The 23078-nt window shown below is 36.8% G+C and overlaps 1 protein-coding gene and 1 long non-coding RNA gene across 2 annotated transcripts; one reads left to right on the forward strand and one right to left on the reverse strand.

The window, feature by feature from the left end:
• Window positions 1-4631: 4631 nt before the first annotated feature.
• On the reverse strand, window positions 4632-7787 carry LOC133865473 (uncharacterized). Its single transcript, XR_009899747.1, has 4 exons — window positions 7417-7787; window positions 6354-6469; window positions 4810-4945; window positions 4632-4716 (listed from the first exon to the last, which is right to left on the reverse strand). It is a non-coding gene; the product is annotated as an uncharacterized LOC133865473 (long non-coding RNA).
• A 10646-nt stretch (window positions 7788-18433) lies between these two features.
• Window positions 18434-23049, forward strand: LOC133866508 (protein DETOXIFICATION 27-like). The gene is made up of 8 exons (XM_062303059.1): window positions 18434-18864; window positions 18953-19494; window positions 19592-19678; window positions 19778-19834; window positions 21700-21938; window positions 22054-22172; window positions 22488-22577; window positions 22783-23049. The coding sequence occupies exons 1-8, from the start codon at window positions 18562-18564 to the stop codon at window positions 22855-22857; spliced, it is 1512 nt and encodes a 503-aa protein (XP_062159043.1). The 5' UTR covers window positions 18434-18561; the 3' UTR covers window positions 22858-23049.
• The last annotated feature ends 29 nt before the right edge of the window (window positions 23050-23078 follow it).

The following is a 23078-nucleotide window of genomic DNA, read 5'->3' on the forward strand; positions in this document are numbered from 1 at the left end:
TAGCTTCAATACTTAATTCAACTATTCATTACAGATTTTTACAGAAGTCCCAATATCGTAAATTGGTTATCAACAGAAGATATATTGGTGAGATCTATGCATGTGTGTCTCACATACATAAGTCCCACTAACATGTCTGGTTGTGCAAATATTGTGTACCTTTATATTAGCAAAAATCATTGTGTAAGAGCAAAAATCATTTTTCTATCAAACATCCTCGTATATTTTGTGTTCATTGAAAAGCATAAGAGGTAAATGTTGTAATTTTCTACCTAAATTACTAGCATATGTAAGAGCCTACATGCCTGAATAAATGTCTGAACAACTAAAAATTTATTTGAACAGCTAAATTTCATATGAATTCACTCACAACATGCTAACCACAAATTATTAGAGATTCTATTTATTCTCACTCAGCAAACATGTATATCGCTTTGCCCAAAAGTAATTTTCAAGTACTTGCTGTCAAATAAACACTTTTTAAGGTAAAAGGAAAAATTACTATTTATAATTGGAGGTGCACGGAAATGGATCCCGGTGGCCGGCGAGAGGATCCGTTTTTGACTTTTGAGTCTTTGAAGAACCTAGGCGCCTTTTGGCAATTAAAGGTAGTTTACTTATTTATTTATTTTTAAAGAAACAATTAAAGCTAGTTTGGTTAAACAATCAGGAGTAATGATAGGTAAGAGCCATCTTGCCGGCCCCTGCTCAGCCCTTTCCTACGTGGAAAGGGCCATTTTAGTTTTACAGTATTTTTTTTTTTTTCAAAAAAAAAAAAAAATTCAAATTTTCTATTATACAGCAAAACCAGTTCAGGGGCCCCATTTTTCTCATTTTTGTCTTCCCCCCAAATTTTCTCTCCCTCTCTCCAGCTACCCCAAAATCTTCCCACCGTCGACCACCGTTCGGAGCTTCGTCGTTCTTCCGGTTCCGGCGACCAGTTTCGCACGAGCCCGCTACCGTCGTTCTCCATCTCCGGCCGTCTTTCATCTCCGACAGAGCGACCGCCGACGAGGTCCCCCACTGTCTACTTCCATCTCCATCTCCATCTCCGGCCACTAGGTACTGCCAGGTGCCATCACCGTTGTTCTCCATCTTCGGCCAAAGCCCACCCACCGGCCGTCTTCCAGTTCTAGCCCTCTTCCATCTCCGGCCATTTTCCAGTTCCGGCTTCCCCCCAAATCCGTCTCCTTCAAGTCTAGGTCTCCGTCAAGTATTAAAGCAAACACCTTTCCTTCATTTTCTTCCTGTCTCGTGTACTGAGTAATTAGGCTTAGTAAAATGCTCAATTATTATTCTGTGATGTTGAAAGTTTATTTGTTCTCTTGCTTCAATCCTGTGGCTTCTTCTGGGCCAAAGAAGAAAAAAAATTTCTCATTATTTTAATTTTGCTTTTTCATGCAAAAGTTGATGAAATTGAGATTAGAATAAGTTGTGCCTAACATGGACTTGCACAAAAGTACAACTGCTTTCCTTTTGCAAATTCTGCTGATTAATAGGAAAATTTAGGCTTCTTTTTGACAAAAAACAAAAAATAAAGTTGAGCTTCATAGATTTTTCTTTTTTCCCCTAAGGCTACAGTTATAAAATTTCCCAAGCATATCATTCTTAAATGTCCACCTGCATTGAGGGCTTAAAAAAAAAAAACCTGCAAAGCTTGCTTTTCAAATAATATTCTGTCAAAATAAATGGACTTGGTAAAATGCTCAAACATGATATACTGCTTCTTTTGTATCTTTCTGTATTTATGGGTCTTACAATTGAATTCATTCCTCTGCTAAGCTAAAGAATTTTTTTTTTTTTTCCTATGATATGTCATAGAAGTTTGCTCATATTGTCTTGTTTTTTGAATTTTCAATTGAAGCACTACTCCTTGGTTATTAATGGAGGTCATTTAGACAATTCCTTTTTCAACTGATGTGTAGCATGACCAAGTGATTGAAACACAAAATAGTGTACTTACACAGGTACTGAAAGGAGGGAAAAAAAGTTCATATACATGCATTCGATTCATACTTGTTGACGAATAGTTTAATTTCATATATATTAATCATTCGATGTATTTGTTTCAGACGTTTGGGAATTCACAGTCATCATGTATTTTCGAAGGAGATTCTATATACTTGTCGTAAGTGGTAAGGTCTCTTTGATTAAAGTAAATTTCTTTTTTTTTTTTCGGGGAGGTCAATTGTTCTTACTAAAGTTAGCTTGTGTGCTAATTTTTATTTCAAGGCTCTAAGTGGTTATGTTCTACATCTCATTTGTTTTACACCCATTGGCATTTATCCTTATTTGAGTCCATATTTTTTTTGTTTTGGTTTGTGTCAAATCTGATGCTAGATTTGAATTCCATCTAGAGATTAATAGCATATATTAAAGATTGGATACTATATAATATTCAAGTTCGTTTTAGCCAACTTTCTTTCATATTGAACATACATTAAAGACTTAGCCTGTTTGGTCTAATTACATTCATCTCATTCTTGGTATGTTTGCTTTACTCCCTAAAACTGACTCCTTATCAATAGGATTTATCATTCAAAAATTTAATTGCTTTTTGTTTAGCTTTGATGAGGTGTATATTATGCTTTCCCCTAGTTCTAGTAAAAGACTGTAATCATGCGTCTGGGCTCATTGTGTATATCCTTCTGTTTCAGCCTTTCATAATCCATTCTTTTATGACAAGTACTTGTGTTTCTCTTGACCCTTTACTGTCTCCTACTCACACTCACGTCAGAAAAGTTTCACCATTGTACTTATCGCAATAATTGTTTCTTTGGATTGTAACTTCAATCAGATAGCTAGAAGGATGTACAAGTGCATGTGTGTGACTATTCTTTATTATATCTTCTTTTGCATGTGACTTAGATTCTAGCCAATTGAATGACATTTTACAGTGCAATGATCAAATTTATGATTTGAGATATCGCAATGCTTAGAGATACATATTACCACTATTTTTTTATCAATCGAGATATCATTAAAAGTGTAAGGCGCCCTTAGGTATACAAGAAGTAGACAAAAGAAAACATATAGTTGGTAGGAGCAAAAAGAACAAGAAACATATTACCACTAATTGAAATAGATATGTTCATTCTATAATATGAGGATGAGTCATCTGTTTGCTGGAAGAAGGTTGATTGCTGTAAAGAGATCTCCAAGATTGTCTGATATGCTTTCCCTGAAAAGCTTTGGTCTGTTGGGAAGTTCTAGTTGTGAAATAGAGTTTCAATACTTTTCCATTGTTATTCAAGGGGCTCATTGTTATTCCAAGTATGGTTGAGTGGGGACAATTTAATTGCCCCCCATCAAATTTCTGAAACCTTTAGGTTTGTGTCATAATTTCTGAAAGTTTTACAATATTATTTTTGCACTGATTTTTTTGTTGGTTGGGGGGGGGGGGGGGGGGGGGGGGGGTGTTTCAAAACTTATTGTCAAACAAATTATAAGATTTCAATCAATCTTTTTGGGCCCACAAGTCTGTTTGTGTTTTTTAATTTAGGCCACATAGTTCTGACTCTACTCAATGAGCATAAACTCTCTCTCTTTGATAGGTCCAAAAAACATTTAGGCAATTTTTTACATCAATTTATTCAGTTTTATCAACTATTTATTTTTGTATGTATTTTTTTATCAGGCAAACTAGTGATCCTAGAAGTGGCTTTGTCATTGCGGAGAAGGGATAACTTAACTATGTTGATCTGGTTGCTTTGCCTAGAAGTGGATTTGTTCAACACCAGTTTCTACATTATTTTGAAACTTTTTCTATGTAAATTTGGATTTCACTTTATGAATACCGCATGCCTTTAGATTTAGTTGTTAATTGTGTATGTATATATATAGCAGCAATCAAAACCTAAATGATGGGGTCTTGGTCTTTTTTCTTTTTCTTTTTCTTTTCCTTTTTCTTCCCATCAAATGAGACGTTGGTTGTGGCGATTACTGATTGGTGTAATGGAGAGGATATTTTGAAGTCAACTTGGGCAAGTGTTCCACAGTAAATGAACTTGAAAATGAATGAAGTCTACGTACATATAGACTTGAAATTGTGAAGAAAAAAGGTTTTTGATAGATGGCCATTTGTTGGCACATGCAAGTTGCGGTTCATCCATATATGGAAGATAGAGAGAGTCCATTGAGTTGTGGGGAAGTTTTGTTTCTTCCCATGTCAATTGAGTTGGTTTGGTGCTAAGAGGGTCCATCCCAAGCAAGTAGTTCGATGGGGTAAGTGAGGTGTTTCATCATTTCAGACGTCTTTGAAATGGAAGCCACAGTCTCTTCCTAGTTCCCTACCACATCCACTCAATTCTTAACAATAATTTCCTAGTTTTAGGTCTCTAAAACTTACAAAACTCAGTTAAAGAGACCAGCCAAAATCACCCAACAACTAACCAAAAGACCAAAGAAACTGCAGGAACAATTCAGTTTAAGACCAAAAGACAACAATTAAGTTTAGCATACATTTAGGAAATTCGTACAAACAGAAAAAAGTCTCTTACAACTGAATTGTTTCCATAATTTCATTTTAACATCAAGTTAGTATGTCTAGGTTCACTATAACTACAAAAATAAAAGGCTAAAAGCAAAATGACAACTAACAACAAAACGCGAAACATCTTCTTATTATGTTGCGCTAATTGCTCCTTACATTTTTTTTCAAACAATTCCTCAACTTTCTCTTCCATTTCTTTCAAAAAAATCACAATCATCGGCTTTCTGCATGAAAAAAAAAAGGGTCAACAAAAATGTCATAAACTACTAATGACGAAATATAACATAAAGCTAATTTCAGAATATAACAAAAATTACCTTGTAGTTATTACATCCATACCACTTTTTAGCGGTATTGGATGTGGTCCAAGAGTTCCTTAGACGTGCAGGAATTCCACACTTACATAACGGATGACCGCTTGACAAATCACTTGTTGTAGACATTTACTTGTGCCTAAATTCAGAAGCACATGACATGAGAATCTTCAATATATTGAATTGGGGGGCTAAATTAATGTTACTCAAACAAGAAATATACAATCATAACCTTAAGATAAGTGACAAGCTCAGATTCCACCAAAATCCATCTAACATAATAAAAAGAAAAAAAATCCTCAAATTCTACCAATCTTCTATGCATGCGGTTATTAACGAATAACTAGGAGGATCAGAAAATTAAATAAAGAAATAACGAAGCACAAGCACATAAAAACTGATCATATGAAAATCAATTTTTTTTTTTTTTTTTTTTAAGATAAGATCATTCCATAATGCTGGACATGTCAAGTACATAAGAGAATATTTGTCAGAAGAAATCATTGAAAAGGATGGGACAAAATTACCGTATCAAGTCTATGCAGTTATACAACATTACAACCATGATCAGCTTGCATAAAGAAGAGAAGAGGATGGATGAATTATGTGCTTTTGACTTGTGCAATTAGAGACAGAACAGAAAACATACTTGGCATAGGATGGTTTGAAGTCCAAAGATTTAAACAGTACATGTGGAGCGAATTTAATAAGAACAAAAAGGTGGCATGGAAGAAAACCAACTTCTTTCACAAACTATTCAGATTGAAGGCAAATACAATAAGAACAACTTGATGCATGCGATTTAAGATGACCAATTAAATTTTATAATAATAGTAATAAGAAAAACGGCTATGAGTCTGGGCATTTGGCAAAGAAGCTGAGCCAATGAGTATAAGATATCAGATGCACAGATGCAATTGTGTGCATGAACATCTCTTCCAATCTTTTTCAGTTATGATTCAACTACTTTTATTTGTTTGCTAAAGTGCTATAATTATCTCCTAAAATCTTTTCGTCAGACCATAATATATTCAATGAGCAAACATGCTAAAAGGTGTTAAAACTACTATTTTACAGCATTATTGCTTTTTCTTTGCACAATGTGAGTCATTTGTTATCTATTTTGACTAGGTACGCAATATATAAGATGTATTAGGACCCAAATCAAATTCCCATTCACAAAACGCAGAAGATTTCCAGAACGCAACTCTGACTGAAAATTGAAGAAATTTAAGATACATAGAGTAAGGAATTGGCTTGTTAAACAAAAATAATGATGAAAATCATATGGAGACTTGGCATACATGACCATGAATAACTTGACTTAGCACAAACTCTCAGATACACCAGCATCAAACTCTCAGATACAATCAAGGTTTCACAATCCACATAACACAAACATGTAAGAAGGCATTTTATAACCAGAAACCCAATAGCAAAAAACCACAAATCACAGCAAGAAACTAAAAAAAAAAAATCTGAAAACAAAAATTATTTTTATTATTATGTTACAAAAATTAAAGGTAAGCATGAAGTGTCCAACATACCATTTTGAGGGTCCATTTCGATGGGCACAACATCATCAAGTTCAATATATGTCAATGAACAATCATCTTCGTGTTGTGAAATCAAGTCTAATTGTGATAAATCCATTTAAAAGTTTCTGTAACAAATAAAGATTCATATTAATGCATTATCATTTAGTTCATAATTACAAGAAAAGCACTCAAGAAACATAGCACTCAATAAAGGCCTAAGCATAAGAACAATATCAGGTTATTAATTAAATGGGGGAGGGAATCAAAAAATCGAAAAACCACAAAACAATATCCAATCAGGTGTTTTGATATATCCCCCATTTCAAATGCGTTTAAGCAACACAAGATCAACAACATTCAAAATTTAATGAAAAATGAATTGTCTAAATGACCTCCATTAATATCCAAGGAGTAGTGCTTCAATAGAAAATTCAAAAAACAAGACAATATGAGCAAACTTCTATGACATATCATAGGAAAAAAAAAAAAATTCTTTAGCTTAGCAAAGGAATGAAATCAATTGCAAGACCCATAAATACATAAAGATACAAAAGAAGCAGCATATCATGTTTGAGCATTTTACCAAGTCCATTTATTTTGACAGAATATTATTTGAAAAGCTTTGCAGGTTTTTAAATTTTTTTTTTTTTTAAGCCCTCAATGCAAGTGGATATTTAAGAATGATATGCTTGGGCAATTTTATAACTGTAGCCTTAGGGGAAAAAAGAAAAATCTATGAAGCTCAACTTTATTTTTTGTTCTTTGTCAAAAAGAAGCCTAAATTTCCCTATTAATCAGCAGAGTTTGCAAAAGGAAAGCAGTTGTACTTTTGTGCAAGTCCATGTTAGGCACAACCTATTCTAATCTCAATTTCATCAACTTTTGCATGAAAAAGCAAAATTAAAATAATGAGAAATTTTTTTTCTTCTTTGGCCCAGAAGAAGCCACAGGATTGAAGTAAGAGAACAAATAAACGTTCAACATCACAGAATAATAATTGAGCATTTTACTAAGCCTAATTACTCAGTACATGAGACAGGAAGAAAATGAAGGAAAGGTATTTGTTTAATACTTGAAGGAGACGGATTTGGGGGGAAGCCAGAACTGGAAAATGGCCGAAGATGGAAGAGGGCCGGAACTGGAAGACGGCCGGTGGGTGGGCTTTAGCCGAAGATGGAGAACGACGGTGATGGTGCCTGGCAGTACCTAGTGGCCGGAGATGGAAATGGAGATGGAAGTAGACGGTGGGGGACCTCGTCGGAACCGGAAGAATGACGGAGCTCGGAACGGTGGCAGGCTCGTGCGAAATTGGTCGCTGGAACCGAAAGAACGATGGAGCTCGGAACGGTGGCGGGCTCGTGCGAAACTGGTCGCCGGAACCGGAAGAACGACGGAGCTCCGAACGGTGGGAAGATTTTGGGGTAGATGGAGAGAGGGAGGGAAAATTTGGGGGGAAGACAAAAATGAGAAAAATCGGGCCCCTGAACTGGTTTTGCTGTATTCGAAAATTTGAATTTGAATTTTTTTTTTTTTGAAAAAAAAAAAAAAGTACTATAAAACTAAAATGGCCCTTTCCACGTAGAAAAGGGCCGGGCAGGGGCCAGCAAGATGACCCCTACCTATCATTACTCTTATTTATTTCTCTGGATTTTCTGGCCCACAAAAAAAAGAGAGAAAGGTAGGAGATATTTTATTCTCTTTTATTATTTATTAGCGGTTGAAGAGAGGCGGCCAATTGGGTCAAACCAATCGGAGCATTGCCAACCAGATCCCAACTAACATTCTCCATTTATAGCAAAAGACGAAAATCACCTTTCATTATCTCCTGCTTTCTTTGTTTATTTTGAGGCGTTATTTGTCATTGAGCAGGTGGACCGTGGACAAGTAGTTTGTCCCGCATTGCCAACCATTCTCACTTTCAACTTTCAACCAACAACCAAACTAGGGCTTTTTCTGCACCTTTTGTTTCCTTTTCTAAATAAGCACGTGTCTAATTCTATATGAAAAATGCTACACTTTGTAAAGAATTTATTTTTTTTAAATGTGTCGTAATCTTATAAAATGGTGACATATTTTTTACAATAATAAATTACATATGATTGTGACACAATATTTAAAAAACAAATTTTTTTTTTTTTTTTTTGAAAAGTATATCATTTCTCATTGTATATATTATCAACCGGTTTTTTTCTTATTTTTCCTCCTCCTTAGTTCAGTCTTTTTAATCATTGAAGAAAAAAAATGGAATTTGATCTCAAATTTTTTGTACTAATTAATATACACCAAAATATTTATATTCCGCCGTCTATTTCGGTATATATTTGTTGAATTGTCATGTTCCAGTCACCCTGAACTAAAAATAAACAAAAAAAAAAAAAAAAAAAACATTTTCATTTTTTGCTTTTTGCCGTCCGCCTAACATTCTTGCAATTTGACCAGCAATGATAGGTCAATTCTCACATTTGTTTTTTTGGATAATTGTATCATTGGTCCTTAGGGTTAGCATAAATATACATCACTCCATGTGATACAAAAAGTTAATGGAGGGTCCATGTGGTAAACTATAATTACGAATTACACCCTGAACCCGTTTTGGTTAACCAAGTTAACAAATTCTATTAGTTTGTTATGTCATACCCAATAAAAAATCGACAAGTGTCTATTACAATAAAAAATAAATAAATAAATAAAACTTAAAAATTATTTTATTTTATTTTTTAAAAAAATAGAAAATAGCAAATGGGTAGTTGCCAGGGGTGACCCGACCACGTCTAGGGGTTGCCACGTGGTCACCCCAGGGCCTGGGGTGGCCACGTGTTGATTTCCTATTAGGTATGACGTGACAAACTAACGGAATCAGTTAACTTGGTGGACGGAAAACGGGTTCAGGGAGTGATTCGCAATTATAGTTTACTACGAGGACCCTCAATGAACTTTTTGTATCACAGGGAGTGATTTGTAATTTAGACCAACCACAAGGACTAGTGATGCAATTATCCCTTATTTTTTTTTCAAGAGAGGTCAATTCTCACTTGGGACATAATGCATGATATTCATACAACACAAGATATATAGGGTGGGATTCATGTGTTGAATCTCATTTATATGGGTCCCACATCATATGTCTTGTATTGTGCAATTGTGATGTACTGCATTTCATCTTTTCCTTATGGGCCGATCTTTCTATCCAAACCTTCTTCTTAGAAAATGATATATATATATATTAACGAAAGATTTGAGTATTTCATTAATCAAAGATTACGAACATAAAGTTCTTATATCACAAAACATAAAGTTCTGCAAAATTATACCACATGCTATGAGGTTATAAAGTCATAGATACAAATAATAAATAGCACTTTATATATATATAACGAAAGATTTGAGTATTTCCTTAATCAAAGATTACGAACATAAAGTCCTTATATCACAAAACATAAAGTTCTGTAAAATTATACCACATGTTATGAAGTTATAAAGTCATAGATACAAATAATAAATAGCACTTTATTGTAAAAAAAAAAAATGCAATATTTTTCAAATTTATTTTCTCAAAAGTGACTTTCAGATTATGTGTCACCATCTTATGAGAGATCAGGATCCTCTTAAATTATTTGTCCGAATTTAAGAGAATTCGGCCATGTGATTGTGAGAAACTACTTATGGGACCCACATGACAGAATAAGTGGTTGGGCAGCTCAATTTTTATTTGGTCAGGTGGGTCTCATAAGTAGTCTTTCACAATCACCTGCCCGAATTCTCTCAAATTTAGGAAAAAAATTTGAGAGGATCCTAATCCTCCTATAAGATGGTGACACATCCTCAAAAATAATAAATCTCATCCATAATTTAAAAAAATAATTTGGTAACTAATAATTTGCGCAATCCAACCCCTTCCCAAACACGTGTGCATGGCACACACAAAGATCCTTTTTACTCGCGAAATGAGGAGAACAAATTTGGGCTTTATTGACCTGATTAAAGTAATAATTTGTTTGAAATTACATGAATTAATTTAAAAATAATTTTAGTATATAAGAAGTTGGGTTTGGAATGGCATCAAGGCAACCTTACCCATCATCTCTTCTGGAGCTTGTTTTATTCCTCATAATAACTCAAGCCTTCCTATATGGTCCTTACCATGGATTCCTACTGTCCCATCCTTCACACCTATCCCTAGATTGCCTTCCATTTCCTCCAACCACCCCCTGGCCATTTCTGATCTTATTCACTCTCCTACCATGTCCTGGAGGCAAAATGTCTTGCATTTTTTGTTCGATCCCACCACCATCTCTGAAATTTTAAAAATCAATATCCGTCCACACTCTGATTCCCTTCTTCTACCGGTGTTTTCTCCACCAAATCCGTACATCACCTCATTAGCTCCTTATCTTCTTCCACTACTTCACCTCTCTCAAAATCTAGTTGGAAGGCTCTTTGGAAGCTTCAGCTGAACCATCGCCTAAAACTTTTTCTTTGGAAAATGGTATAGAATGTTATTCCTGCCAAATTTTGAATTTCTCAATCCATCCCTTCTTCCATATAAGACACCAGTTGCTCCCTATGCTCTTATGCCATAGACTCTCTTCCCCATCTCTTTTTCACTTGCCCCATTGCACGTGTGGTTTGGCACCAATCTTTTTGGCCTTTGGATACTATTGCATTAAATGTTACTAACATGACAGATTGCCTCCTTATCATTCTCCATCCACATCATATGCTTGGCGTCCCTCCAGCAGAGACTCATAGGTTCCAAATTTTTGCTGCTATTGCCTATGACTACCTTTGGTTTACCAGGAACAAAGCTTATCATGATGGCATAATCCCGAATGCTCTTAGCATATCTATTACTATCAACAGGACTGCTCTGGAGCACTATTCTGCGTGGACAACCAAATATGAAAAAACTCCTGCAGTCTGGAAAAAGCCCATCTCCTCCCTATTTTAAGATAAACTATGATACTGCTATCAGAGCCACCTTCTCTGCTCAAGCTGCAGTCTGCAGAGACTCTACTGGTTTTATAATCAAATGTATTTCCCTGATTAGCTCTCCCTGTTCTCCTCTTTATGGTGAGGCTCTTGGTGCTCTTCTGGCTGCCCGATTGGCAACTTCTTTAGGGTTATCTTCTTTTATCTTAGAAGGTGATTCTCTCAATGTCACTTTGGCGCTTCAGCATCCAGCAACTACTACAAATTGGTGAATTGCTTTAATCATCTCCAACATTCTCTCCATCCTCCCTCCAACTGCTAGCTAGCAACCTAGTCATGTTAATCGAAGTGCAAACTTCTGTGCCCACTATGTGGCACAGAAGTTTAAGATTCTGTCAAGTTTTTTGGGCTTTGCTCTATAAGAAGAAGTGGGTTGGAGATTTTGGTTGCAATAATCGGGTTTACTTGGTTGCTGGGTTCGACTATAGCTTGGGAAAACCCTACGGATTGGTTGTCTTGATTGGGGTTTTCGGTTGTTTTGGAGGCTCTGAATTTTTAATTGTTGTATTTGTACTTGCACGGATTTGTATAGGTGGAATTCTATATTGGGTTTTTTGGGTTGACCATTTTATTGGCTGTGCTATTTTTAGTATCTGGCATAGGTCACCTTGAAATTTGCCTATTTCCTTGTAATTACCCCAATTTCTGGCCCTTAACCAAGACTTAATAGAAGAGAATGTCCCCTCAATCACATGAAAATATTATCTTGGAACTGTCGAGGATTTTCCCAAGCCTCGACAGTTCAAACACTCAGGGCCCTTTTGTCATCTCCACAGTCCTGATATCATCTTCATTTGTGAATCAAAGTCTCCTTTGTTCCCTGATCAAAATCCTTTTTCTCAAATGGGTTTTCCTCTGTTGTTTCAAGTCCCTGCTTCTGGTTCTAAAGGTGGTCTAGTGGTGGCTTGTAAGTTAGGTATTGATGCAGAGCCTGTGACTCAGAATAACCATCAAATTTCTATTTTGATTTACTTAGATCCGATCTCTAACACCTGGATGGTCACTTTTGCCCATGTCCCTTCCATTTGGCACGATTGTATTTCATTCTGGTTAGATATTGAACGCACTGGTAATTGCTTTTGAGGCCCCTGGCTTCTAATAGGTGATCTTAATGCAATTCTTTCTTCTGTTGAGAAATCTGGTGGTCGACGAAGCCTTGGATCTACATCTTACAACAATTTCTTGGATTTTGTTCAATCTAATGGTCTTATAGACCTTGGCTATTCTAGCAATCCTTTTACCTGGAACAATGAAAGACAAGGGCGGGAAAATCTCTGAGAAAGGCTTGATCGTGGGCTCTCTAATAAGGATTGGGTCTTTCTTTTCCCCAATGCCCAGATTTCCCATCTTCCTGCTTCCTCCTCAGATCATAATCCCATTTTGTTGTCTACTTCAGGAAATACTCCCCATCTACCCTAACCTTTTAAGTATGAGGAATTTTGGACTCGAGATCTTTCTAGTCATACTGTTATAGCTGGTGCCTGGCAATTTAACCCCAATGGTTCAATAGCTTTCTCCTTGTGCAAAAAATTTAAAGCCACCAAAGCTACCCTGAAGATTTGGAATACTCTTCATTTTGGTAATATTCAAAAAAAATCAAGCATCTTTTGGAGCAAATTAATTCCATCCAATGTGCAGCTCCCGATCCTTCTTCTTCGACTATAGAAGAGAATCTCCATCTTAATCTTCGAGAAGAAAGTCTTCGGAAACAAAAATCTCGGGAACTTTGGCTCACCAGCAATGATCTAAATACTAAATTTTTTCATGCCTTTACTGCGATCCAGTGCAGGAATACTATCAAAATGGAAAATGGCTCGTTTTTGAATAACGGGAATGATATAGGCTCCTGGTCCAGATGGCTTTACTGGTCTTTTTTTTCAAAACTTATTGGAAAACAATCCGTATCAGTGTCATTCTTTTTGTCCAGAGTTTTTTTTTCCGAAATGGTTTTCTCTTCAAAGAGTTTAACCATACTCATTTAGCCCTTATTCCAAAGATAGATAATCCTCTTAAAGTGACCCAATTTAGACCCATCAGTCTTACTAACTTCTCTTATAAGATTATCTCCAAGATCTTGGCTAACCGGTTTAAGTCTTTGCTTCATAAAATTATTTCTTCAAATCAATCTGCATTTCTCCAAGGCAGGCCTATCCAGGATAATTCTATACTTGCTCATGAGCTATTCCATACTATGAAGCAGAAAAGGGGTAGAGGTGGTCTTATGGCTCTGAAATTAGACATGGAGAAAGCTTTTGATAGAATGGAATGAAGTTTCCTCTTTCATATTTTGAAATCTTTGGGCTTCCATTCTAAATAGATTCGTATGATTGAGCAATGCATCTCTACAGTGTCTTTCTCTATTCTACTGGATGACTCTCCTTTTGGCAGATTTTTCCCACAATGTGGTCTCAGACAAGGGGATCCCCTATCTCCTTTCCTTTTTATCCTTGGTTTGGAAGAACTGGCTGGTAACATTAATGGCATCAAAATCTCTCGGCATAGCCCTTCAGTTTCTCATCTTCTGTATGCAGATGATTTGATGGTGTTCTCTCGGGTAAATTCCTCTGAAGCATCTAGTATTTTGAATTGTTTGACAAAATTTTCCTCTTGGTCTGGGCAAAAGGTAAATATGGAAAAATCTTCTCTGTTCCTCAATAAAAACAGTACTACTGCCATCTTAAATTCCATCCATTTTATTCTTAAACTTAAACCCATCCCTACCAATGCAAAACACCTTGGCCTCCCCCTTTTCTTTCTCAGAAACAAGAATTTGGCCTTTGACGATCTTAAGCTTAAGATCCTCAACAAAATTTCAGGTTGGAAGGCTAGACTCATCTCTCAGGCTGCCCGTACTAGCCTTATCCAGACTGTTGCCAATTCCATCCCCAGCTATGCAATGTCTCTCTTCTACCTTCCCAAATCCTTTTGTCATAATATAGACTTTATTTTGAGAAAATTTTGGTGGGGTTTTCCCTAGGATAAATCCCATAATTTATCCTTATTAAGTTGGGATAAAATTTGTTCTCCTAAAGCGGTTGGGGGCCTCGGTCTCAGGTCTCTAGAATATCAGAATATTTCTCTCCTCTCCAACCTTGGATGGAATATGTTACATGATCGAGGCTTATTTTGGGTTGAAGTTCTTGCTTCCAGATATCTTCGCAATGAGCAATTTTTAAATTCAAAACCTTCGCCCACAGATTCCTGGTTATGGAAAGGTATCCTTAAATGTATGCTTTTTGTTCAAAAGGGTGCTTGTTGGATGATCTCCTCTGGTCTGAAGTTGAAGATTTGGGAAGAACCATAGATTCCAAATATTGAAGGTTTTAAACCTACCCCTCATCCCTCTCTCCTTTCTCTTCCCAACTTGAATGTTTCTGACCTCTTCTCCTTCCCCTCTAGAGGTTAGAGTACCCCCCTTATACTTTTTCTCTTTGATGCCCTCACGGCATCTAAAATCCTTGATATCCACCTTCCTCACAACCCTTCTCCTGATAAATGGTCTTAGATCCCTTCCCCAACTGGCAGATTCTGGGTTAAATCAGCCCATGAAGTGATCAATCCTTTATCTAGTTCCACCATCTCCCCCCTGTGCCCTTCAGATTGGAAGTTGCTGTGGAGTCTTAAGATCCAGTTTTGACTAAAGCATTTTCTGTGGAAATTAGCTTGGAATATCTTGCCTATTAGACCTAATATTTTCAGGTGTTTGCATCAGCAGGACCCGGATATGCTTTGTTGCCCTCTTTGCCAACTCTCAGTGGAGTCTCTTCAACATATATTCTTGAGTTGCCCTTTCTCTAGAATTATGTAGCAGAATTCCCTCTGGCCATTACACACGGTTTCTTTCTCTTATATGCCTTTTGTTGATTGGATTAAGGCTTTATTTCGACCTCATTTCTCTCTTGGCATCCCGGTGCAAGATGTGCATAGTTTTCAAATTTCTGCTTTGGTGCTAATGGATCAGATTTGGTTTGCTAGGAATAAACTTATTCATGAGGCCATTACTCCTGTACCTTTCAATACTCTTAAATGTATCAAGAACACCACTCAGCATCACTTGCTAGCTTGGTAGAATAGTAACTTGGCTGATTGAGATCCTCCTCCCTTAGGTTCTTTTAAAGTCAACTTTGATGTGGCCATTCGTCCTACTTTTGCAGTTGCTACCGCAGTTCTCCAAGATCACTCTGGAAAATTTCTGGTAGTCAATACTCTGAAGCTGCCCCCTATGGATGCCTTGATGGGTGAAGCCCATGCAACTTTATTGGCCTCCAGATTGACTGTCTCAATGGGTTGTTCCCCCATGATCATTGAATGAGACTTTCTCCTCACTATTCTGGCTTTGAAAGATCCTTTGCTTTTCTCAGACTGGATCTCTGCACCGGTAATTTCTGACTCTCTTGTTCAATTGTATTCCTAAAATGTTTGGAGTGCTCTTAAGATATCTAGATGTGCTAATCTTGATGCACACCTTGTAGCTGGATGGGCCGCTTCCCACCTTGTGTTCGGAAGCGTTCCCACTTTTTCACATTTCATTTCCTCTATCAAATTAAGGAGTGGAAAGGATCCTCCTTTGTAATTTTCCCCTTTCCCCCCTTTTCCCATATTTGAATAGAAAAAAAGAAAAAGAAAAAAGAAATGACTTCGTTTGATAAAAAAATCTAAAATCTAAAATTTACCTTTTAACCTTTTTTTTGTTTTTTTGTTTTTTTTTTTTTAAGTTACTTTTTTACTTAAAAAAAAAAAGACCGAAATTTCCTACAAATCGGTTTGTATGAAATTTTCTACAACCCACATATAAGATTGACATGTGTCCCTTACTATGTGAGAATCGCATTTTTTTTTTGAATGGAGAAATGGAGCTCCTTGTATTCATTCTAGTAAAAGCCCAAGGGCCTGTCACAGTGAGTAGAAATACAAACATCTCACACTCTAAGTCAGAAAATCTGACTTGGTTGCTGCATACAACTATACAAATCTTACAAGAACTAGCATTTGATCCACTCTCTCACAATAACGCTCAACTACTAAAAAGACAGGGCTGATCCAAGCTAACAAGCCCTAAAAAACAGATCCATAATATCTGCAAAAATTATAGGCAAACTTTGAAAAAACCTAAGAAATACAAGAGAAGAAATAACACGATAGAAAAAACCAACACAGATCCGACCAAACAGGGAGCTTTTGAGCCATCGGCGACGGCGCGTGGGTGACACGTGCCGGCTCTGGAGATCTCCTCACCGCAAACAACCACCATGGACCACCAAACACCAGCCACCAAGACCTAGAAGATGGGACGTGACCCTCGCGCGCTGACCAGGGAGACAAAACTCCCTGACACGTGTTGGTCACACGCCGTGAACGTGAACTCCGACAAGGCCGTAGAGAGTAGCGGTCGGATCTAAAAATGACGGCAAAGTCGACGACGAGGCGTGTGTCGAGAGAGGACCGGCAGAAAATCCTAGATCTGGCTTCAAACAGTGCATAAGAACGGAGAGAAGAGCGGCCAAAGATCGCTGAAGACACGATCGGAAAAAGACTCCCCGAGGACTCATAATGATGCCTCCCTGCCAAAAGAAAAACAAGAAAAGAAACAAACATAAACAAACTCCACCGGATCAAGGCCGGGAGGACCAAAAAACTCCAATGGATCTGACCATGGAGAAACAAAAGAACCAAACTAGCCCAAAAGGGCTAGGTTGGAAACCAAAAAACTAGGAGGAGGGAGGCGTGAAGCATGCCTCCCCACAAACAACAGTCTCTTTTAGAAACTTCTCTCTCTAGAAAAAACTCAGAGAGGGCTGATCACAACTGGTTTGTCCACTGGTGGATTGGATCACTTTTTTTTTTTTTTTTTTTTTTTTTTTTTTTTTTTCACATGTTTAAAGGATACCTGTCTTTTTTATATATGGGTTATAGGAAATTTTTTTTTTTAAAAAAAAAGTTTAATACGTTTTGAGTGAGGTTAAAAATGAAAAATGAGACATTTTTTTTAAATAACTCTTTTGAAAGTGTTTCTATGGACTTCTAAAAGAGGCTAGGCTAGTTTGGCAACCCATTGTCATTCTCCCTCTATTTCTTTTCAATTCTTCCAAAAATATCAAATCAAAAACATTCTAACTTTTTTACACTTTTTATATCACATCAACTATATTTTATTATTATTCAAATAAAAAAATCCATTACAAAACAAAACTTTTTCACTTTTCTATAAAACATTCTCAAATTTTATATCACATCAATCACTTCTTATTCTACAACACATAAATATTCCACAACACAATTCCCTATAAATCTAACGGATAAACACTCCCATCACAAAGCCCGCGTGTGTTTCCCAGCTGTCGTTGACTAGTTGGCTTCCTTAACACCGCATACGTGTATGGCTGTGTACTCTAACTCTTTAATGGGAAGTGTCTAATCATATTCTTCTTATTAAATTACTCGCAACAATTAAAAGATTGATAAATTCTTTTCTCTTGTATTTATCCTGTCTCACCGAATTTACTGTATTTCAAGGAGTAGATTTCCACTTATCTTAATGATTCAAACAAATCATGAGTCCGAACAGTTAACAATTGAGTAATGTTTTTTTATTTTTTATTTTTTTAATATTTTGAGAGTGAAATTTGAAATAATCACTTTCGTTTTACGATGCGTGACTTCTATTCAATTGAACTATTTTAAGAAGACTTTGTAATTTCTTTTTTTAAAAATATAATAGAAAGAAATTGTGTAAAAAATGTTTACAACAAGCAATTTGAACACGGCTTGTTCAACTAAAAGTCTCATATAAATGACAAGGCCATCATCTTCGCCATCTTTCGAGGCTTCTCATCCAAATCAACCGCAATTAATTATCTTCCGTTAAAAACTCCAAATTACAAGGTCAGCGGTCGTCACCCCTAACCTTCTGATCCGTCCATCACCATTGATGTTCACATGCTGATCTACCAAAAACTACCCAACAAACAAATTACCCATCGAAGACACGAAGAATCGCTATGCTTATGTTTGGATGTGGAGCAACTTTCAAATATTCCTAGATTATTTGGATTAATAGAATATATATAATAAATATGTTAGAACTGCGTCCACATCAGTTTGTCCCTGTTATAAAAACCTACTCGTCTTTCGAGGTCTACGCCCCCTTCGATCTCCTAAACTACTCGTCTCTCACTCTCTCCTAGGCTCCTAGGCCATTAGCTAGGGGAATATTAGTTGTAATTCTCCGATGGGGAGCATCATCCGCAGAGATGATGAGGATCTTAACAGATCACTATTGCCAGAATCAACGACCCCAGAAGATGGAGCAAAAGCCATAGCTGAAGATCAAGATCAAAAAGGCCTCGCATCAAGGGTCTGGATAGAGACCAGGAAGCTATGGCGCATTGTGGGTCCCGCCATCATCAGCCGCGTCATTTCATACAGCATGAACGTTATCACCCAAGCCTTCGCTGGTCACCTTGGGGAAGTTGAACTCGCCGCCATTTCCATTGCCAACACTGTCATTGTCGGCTTCAATTTCGGCCTCCTGGTAACTGATCAACGAATCTCTCTGTGGGTGTTTGTATGAATTTTTGGCTTTTCTAACGTTCGCTGTTGGGTTTTTGGCGATCGATCAGTTAGGGATGGGAAGCGCGCTAGAGACGCTGTGCGGGCAGGCATTTGGTGCCAAGAGGTACCACATGTTGGGAATATACCTGCAAAGATCATGGATTGTGCTCTTCGTCTGTTGTTTCTTCCTATTGCCTTTTTACGTTTTCGCTACTCCGCTTCTGAAACTCCTAGGACAGCCCGACGACGTGGCAGAGTCGTCAGGAGTCGTGGCCTGTTGGCTAATACCCTTGCACTTCAGCTTTGCGTTTCAGTTCCCATTGCAGAGATTCTTGCAGTCCCAGCTCAAGAACTCAGTGATTGCGTGGGTTGCTTTCGCGGGTCTGCTGGTTAATGCTTTAACCAGTTGGCTCTTCATCTATGTGTTTGATTTTGGGCTTGTGGGTGCGGCTCTTTCTCTGGATATCTCGTGGTGGGTCTTGGTTTTTGGTTTGTATGGGTATACTGCGTTCGGTGGGTGTCCCCTGACATGGAGTGGTTTCTCTACGGAAGCCTTTTCTGGGCTGTGGGAGTTTCTCAAGCTCTCTGCTGCATCTGGTGTTATGCTCTGGTATCTCCCCCTCTGTTTCAAGCGTTTCTTTGACTTCCCTTTCTTTCCATTTGGCTGATTCTTTCGTTTATGTGGGTGTTTTTGGGGGGTTTTGCAGCTTGGAGAATTGGTACTATAGAATACTGATATTAATGACAGGGTTCTTGCAGAATGCCACTCTTGCTGTCGATGCCTTGTCAGTCTGGTATAAACGTGATTTACTTTAATTTACTGTTTATTCACACACAATCGGTTGAAAATATTGATGTTTCAAACTCTGTGTCTTATGTATTCAATTTTGCAGCATGACCATAAATGGGTGGGAGATGATGATTCCTTTGGCCTTCTTTGCTGGTACCGGGTACATTTTTTCAAACAGTTTCTGAACATATCTAATATTGCCACACTCTGTAAACATATTATTAATCATGGTAAACACATAAAAGATACAGCACAAGGCAATAACATTAATCATCATAATTTATATATATTCTATTACAAGAAATCATTTTATGTGATCATAGCTTCAAAAGGAATTCCTCCTTTAAAATTCTGCCCAGAGACTGTGCCCCACCATGAGGCCCCTTTGTTCCCGAAGCTTTGGGGCATGCATCCACATGTATGGCAAATGGATGGGAAGCTTAGTAGCTTTTGATTAGCAGCTAAGTAAGCTATATTGATTTACCGACCAGAATATCCCTAATGCTTATTGGGGATATAAATTTTCAGTAATTTATTAATAATTTAAGTAGTTAATTTATAAGAACTTTTATGAAATTTATTTATTCGAGTAGATCTCAGACAGCTCACCTAGACAAATGAGCCTCATCAAACTGTCCACCTACTTTCTCACATTTGTTTGGGATATGGAGCCTCCTTAGCCACCTCCAATAATGTCATTCTCTTTCTTTAAATTGTATTTGTCCATTTATGTTTATAAGCAAAGACTTAGATATATGATTTTATGTACGTACGACAAGAATTGCATAATTGGCTTAATTTCACTAAGAAGCTGACAACGTGAACGAAGACTAATTGATTAAAATAAGAATCTGGTAGCCAGTTCTAAGAATATTTAAAAATTGATGAAAGTTCACATTAATTTCTCTAAGAAGCTAACACGCTTTTTATAGCTAATTAATTTTTTTTTTTTTTTTTTAAAATAAAAATAAAAGCTAAAAATAAAAAAAAAGGTAAAAAAAATAAAAGCTTTAAAAAAATTAAAGAATAAAAAAGGAGGTCCGTTTGGACCACCTCCAAGGGCTTGGGGTCGTTTGACTACCCCCAAAGAGAAAATGAAGGTGGCTGAACCATGGGGGTGGTTTGGCCAGGCCCACAAGGCCAAAAAAAAAAAAACAAAGGTTTAGGGTTTGGCCCTTGTGGGTGGTCACCTTTAGGACCATGGAGGCGATTCGGCCAACCCCACAAGGCGAAAAAAAAAGAAAGAAAAAAAGGATGGTTTCGGCTATTGGTGGCTAAACCATCCCTAAGGCCATGGGGGTGGCTGAGCCACCATTCATTTATATGTGTATATATATATATATATATATATATATATATATATATATATATATATATTTTTTTTTTTTTTCAGTTTTTTAATTTTTAATTAAGTATAGGATACGTATTAGCTTCTTAAATGTATTGATGTGGACTTCCGTCAATTTTTGGACGGAAGTTTAGACGGAGGTATAATATTCGTCTTTAATCATAAACGAGGTACCATCTTCGATACAAAATGAATTATATAGGGCAAAAAATGAAGTCGTTAAAACTCGTGGGGCAAAAATGTATTTAACCTTTAATTTTTTAACTAGCATTCTTAGTAGCATCATCGAAATAAGAGCCAATATGTTGAAAGACAAAAAAAAAAAGAAAAAAAAATTGAGAAAGTTACAATCATAGAAAGGGAAAGGATGATTTGGATTAGCAACTTTATGAGTTCATATTCTGTTGCGAGTTAAATTAGTATTATTCAGATATTTATGATAAATCTTTTGAATAGTAATAGAAAAGTTCTGGTTTAGTTTGATTTCTAGCAAACCAGACCAATTTGTACAAACCGCAACCAAACTATTGAGATTTTTCTTAGCTTCATTGTATTCCGGAGGAGTATTTGCTGGTATCCAATTGCATACCAATTCATCAGCAACGCATTTAAGAGCATTTAATTTCCTGTTTTCAATTTCTGAACTAACAGGAAGGAAATTGTAATGTAACTTACAGAGTTAGGGTAGCGAATGAGCTTGGAGCGGGGAATGGTAAGGCAGCAAAATTTGCAACAAAGGTGTCAGTAGTGCAGTCAACTGTGATTGGAATCTTCTTCTGCGCGCTAATCATGCTTCTCCATGACAAGATAGCATATATATTCACGACCAGCTCTGATGTGCTCGAAGCAGTTGATAATCTATCGTTGCTGCTCGCCGTCACCATTCTCCTCAACAGTGTTCAACCCGTTCTATCGGGTACCCTACTCTCTTATCTTTATGCTTTGAAGACCAGCATCAAACATGTGATATGCCATATATATATATATATAGCATTCAACCTTTTTCTCTTTTCTTTTCTTCCCCGTGACAGGAGTTGCTGTCGGATCGGGTTGGCAGGCATGGGTTGCATATATAAATCTGGGCTGCTACTACGTTGTCGGGCTCCCGCTTGGAATTGTATTGGGATGGGTCTTCGACTTGGGAGTAAAGGTATATATGTGCAACTTCTCTCGTCCCCTTTATTTCCATTTTACAAAAATCTTTAACTAAGCAAGCGACCCATTTGCCCATTATAGCAGTATCTCTTTCAGAATTTCTGGACAATTAATTTTTCTATTGAAACTCCGATAGCTGAAGATTTGGGATTTATTCTCAATTGGGTCGTCTTGAACTTTCAATTTGATGAATTTGGGACCTAAATTCGTTAATCTTGTTATATGAAAAGCAAATTTAAAGACCAAATTGACAATGTAGAGAATTTTCCATGTTTGAGTAGTTGTGTTGAATGAGTTGTTGATGTGGCAGGGGATCTGGGGTGGAATGATTTTTGGAGGGACTGCCGTCCAGACGGTGATTTTGGCTATCATAACAGTGCGATGCGATTGGGAAAAGGAGGTATTTTTACTTAATTTGAGAAATACTATTATACTTGTTGCATCTTCTACATTATTTTATATATATATATATATATATATATATATATATATATATATATATATATATATATATATATATATATATATATATATATAATTGAAAAGGGAAAAAAGGGACATTATTACATGAATGAACCCATTTCTTTTATTCCTGGATTTTGCAGGCTGAGAAAGCCAGTATTCGTGTAAACAAATGGTCAACTCCTAATCCAGAAGATCAGCCGGTGGTCCGAGATTAATCGCAGGTTCGATGGATTTTTCCATTTTAAGGTGCATCAACCTGGGGCCTTTCCGATCTCTCCTTAACTACTCTTGCCCTGCTGTTCCAGTTTTGGATGATTAATTTTTCTGAGTCTTGTAAAATGGTGTTGCATTCATATTCAACGACCATGTTCACAAATTTTTACGAGCAATAAAAATGTGATTCTTAACATTTTGCAACTAGTGATACCGCAAGTAT

This window comes from Alnus glutinosa, chromosome 4 (genome assembly GCF_958979055.1).
Source record: "Alnus glutinosa chromosome 4, dhAlnGlut1.1, whole genome shotgun sequence".
Taxonomy (NCBI): domain Eukaryota; kingdom Viridiplantae; phylum Streptophyta; class Magnoliopsida; order Fagales; family Betulaceae; genus Alnus; species Alnus glutinosa.